Genomic DNA, 3,930 nt, shown 5'->3' with positions numbered 1-3,930 from the left:
TTTTTTTCTTTTGTGTGTGCTGAGATTTTCTCGGTTTCTTTCCCATGTCGGTTGCAATAATGGGTGAAATTCCTTTCTGACACTACCTTTCCACTTGTGAGATTGATCACTCTCCTTGTGCAGCCGGGTAGGGTTCCCAGAGATCCTCAGCGGCCTCTCCAGCAGGATTTATTCCTGAGAAGCAGTAAGTGTCCCTCACTTGTGCTGGAAAATAACCCGGGTCAGGGGCCACTCAGCCCTTCCTGAAATAACCCTGAATGCTACCCAGCTTGGCCCCTAGCAACGCCTGGCTACTGACAGATAACCTTCCGCATTTCCCTGTTTGCGCTAAACTCGCTGGCTATCAGATAACCATGTTTACACAGAAAAGGCTACATTCCATATTGCTAATGGAGAAATGTGCCATTTTCCAACCCTTCCCAAACAGGAATTAATCCCTGTGTTCTCTGCTTACAGTGGTTATACCCACATTTAGTTTTACCCGCATTAATCATCGAGCAGTTTGCATCACTCCCCCCCCCCCAAACACACTCACATACATTTATAGGATTTAATTCACAGTTATAATGCTTTCTATTTCCAGCAGGCCTACGCTCCCCATTGGTCAGCCCTGGTCATGTGACCAGGAATTGGCTGCAAGTCGCCCAGTGTTCAGTTTATTACAGGAGGGTCCCCATACGCCTGATTTATCAGCAATATACAATAATAGGGCCTGTGGATTACGGGGACCCTAAATTTGGCTCTCCCAGCCCGGCCTGGCTCAGGGCAGCCATGAATTTGGAATTTGAGAGGGAGATCGGGTTTATAAACAGCCAGCCTTCGCTCGCAGAGTGCCTGACGTCCTTCCCTGCTGTCCTGGAGACATTTCAAACTTCATCAATCAAGGACTCGACATTAATTCCTCCTCCTTTTGAGCAAACCATCCCCAGCCTGAATCCTGGCTCCGACAGCCAGATCCGGCCCAAAAGCCAAAAACGAGCAGAGAATGGCCTGCTCCAGCAGCCCCAGGTCCAGCCTGGCCATTTGGCTACCGAATTCCCCTGGATGAAAGAGAAGAAATCGGCAAAGAAGAGCAGCCAAGGGTCCCCCCAGGCCCTTATTCCCCCTCCTGAGTCTGCAGGGGGGTCTCCTGCAGGTCGGTATTCTAGGGGATTCATTGTATATAGCAAGTGGGATATATTGTACAGAGAAAGTGGATATATTGTATATAGCAAGTGGGATACATTCTATAGAGAAAGTGGATACATTGGATATAGAAAGTGGGAAATATTGTATATAGCAAATGGGATATATTGTATATAGCAAATGGGATATATTGTATATAGCAAGTGGGATATATTGTACAGAGAAAGTGGGATACATTGTATATAGCAAATGGGATATATTGTATATAGCAAATGGGATATATTGTATATAGCAAGTGGGATATATTGTACAGAGAAAGTGGATATATTGTATATAGCAAGTGGGATACATTCTATAGAGAAAGTGGATACATTCTATAGAGAAAGTGGGATACATTGTATATAGAAAGTGGGATACATTGTATAGAGAAAGTGGGATACATTGTATAGAGAAAGTGGGATACATTGTATAGAGAAAGTGGGATACATTGGATATAGAAAGTAAGGGGCACAGTGGGCCTATATTGTTACTATTTTGTAACGAATGTAACACACCAAGTGATATATCTAGAAATGATATCTTTACTGGGAACATTTTCTCCAATCATGGCATTGTATGTAACCATATCATCTTATTTATGGGCAACCCACACTCTTGGGGGGATCCTGTAAGTGGTAATGTATTTAACTGGAGTGGTAATTAGATTATAGATAGATAGATGCATAGATAGATAGATTGATAGATGATAGATAGATAGATAGATAGATAGATAGATGATAGATAGATAGATAGATAGATAGATAGATAGATAGATAGATAGATAGATGTTTGTTTGAGATTAATATAGGGTCAGAAAAACTAGATAGATGATGGGCAACCACACTCTTGGGGGGATCCTGTAAGTGGTAATGTATTTAACTGGAGTGGTAATTAGATTATAGATAGATAGATGCATAGATAGATAGATTGATAGATGATAGATAGATAGATAGATAGATAGACAGATAGATGATAGATAGATAGGTAGATAGATAGATGATAGATAGATGATAGATAGATAGATAGATAGATAGATAGATAGATAGATAGATAGATAGATAGATAGATAGATATGTTTGTTTGAGATTAATATAGGGTCAGAAAAACTAGATAGATGATGGGCAACCACACTCTTGGGGGGATCCTGTAAGTGGTAATGTATTTAACTGCAGTGGTAATGCATAGATAGATAAATAGATAGATGTATAGATAGATAGATAGATAGATAGATAGATAGATAGATAGATAGATGATATAGAAATGGCTGGGCCATAACAGTGACGATAGAAACCTGATCCATCTTTAGTTTGTAGCCAGCACAGTCTGAGGAATGTTAACTCTCCAGCTGCCAGAAGAAATCCACTGGCCACATGGCAGTAGTAGAGTTAACTCCCTAAGAGAGGTGCTCGGTGGGACAGATGGTGGGACAAATGGTGGGTTCTAGATAAAGGAACCCTGTTTTATCCCCACAGAACCCCCTGGGCTGCACGATGCCGGCGGCGGATCCAGAAGACTGCGCACCGCATACACCAACACCCAACTCCTGGAGCTGGAGAAAGAATTTCACTTTAATAAATACTTGTGCCGACCCAGGAGGGTGGAGATAGCGGCTCTGCTGGATCTGACTGAGAGACAGGTCAAGGTTTGGTTCCAGAACCGGAGGATGAAGCACAAGAGACAAACCCAGCACAAGGACTCGCAGGACGGGGAGCACAGTTACTCGAACCCCGAAGATGGCGAACCCCTGGACGATGGAGACGATAGTCCGGTCTATCACCAGGGATTGGATAGTAATGACTCTTTAAGGGAACAGGAGATCCGCAAAGATCCCAGCACAGCAATGCCTTCAAGCAAGGAGTTAACCCCCAGCAGCCCTTTATACCCAACGCCTACTACTGATTCCGAGGGCAGAATAGAGGTGGGTAGCATGGACAATGTACTCTCACAAACCCCCGACAATTCCTTATTGTCAGAGCTGACTTTATTCTCCTCAGACTCCTGCCTACACATTTCAGACGGTATCACAAGCCTGCACGGCTCTCTCCATAGTCCTGTCCACTTCTCAGAGGAAGATATTGACTTTCTTACCAGCACACTTTGTAGCAAAGATCTGCAGAACTTAGATTTTTAACGAAAATTAATGTTTTTTTTTTGCAAAGTCTAATCTTAGATATACTAAAGCGTGAAGGTGTCCTCTATATTTATTTTAAAATATCAGACACACGTCGCTAGTCATATCAGTATTTATGTATCCTAACCGCGTAAATTAGCTATTTTCATTTGCTTGCTAATTAGAAGGCATTTTTTTTTTGGATTAGACAAATGGATCAATTGTTATTTATTTAAGTCTCAGGAATTTCAAGGTACGTTTTCGATTTTGTTATACAGGATTCATTATGCAGATTTCGTTTTATGTTATTTATGTAAAGCCTTTATTAGCGATTTGATAATTATTTATTGTACGTTATTTTCCTAGTTTATATAAATGTCTTTATAATAAAATGTATGTTAAGATTTCGCCATGTTAATAAATCTTACGTTTATTACCAAGCTTTCCAAGTTTTTAATTCGTTTTTAACTCTGAGTAGGTTCAGATAAACAAATAAAAATTTCAACTTCAGAATAAAGGAGGAATTTACAACTACCCATTAGTTAAGATTTATACAATATTTAGGGAAACGTGTGGCCTACAAATCGTGTAAAATGTATATCGAATTATTTGTTTTGAAACCTATGTAATATATATTTGCTTTAAAATAAAAATCC

At 40.5% G+C, this 3,930-nt stretch overlaps 1 protein-coding gene across 1 annotated transcript; it reads left to right on the top strand.

Moving 5' to 3' along the window:
- On the top strand, positions 1-3,715 carry hoxb2 (homeobox B2). Its single transcript, XM_012952878.3, has 3 exons — positions 1-184; positions 584-1,135; positions 2,637-3,715. Exons 2-3 carry the CDS (start codon positions 772-774, stop codon positions 3,293-3,295), a joined length of 1,023 nt encoding a protein of 340 aa, XP_012808332.1. The 5' UTR covers positions 1-184; positions 584-771; the 3' UTR covers positions 3,296-3,715.
- The last annotated feature ends 215 nt before the right edge of the window (positions 3,716-3,930 follow it).

Source organism: Xenopus tropicalis, chromosome 10, assembly GCF_000004195.4.
Source record: "Xenopus tropicalis strain Nigerian chromosome 10, UCB_Xtro_10.0, whole genome shotgun sequence".
NCBI classification, from domain to species: Eukaryota; Metazoa; Chordata; class Amphibia; order Anura; family Pipidae; genus Xenopus; species Xenopus tropicalis.
The sequence above is the reverse complement of the archived record's forward strand: the minus strand, read 5'-3'. Positions and strand labels throughout refer to the sequence as shown.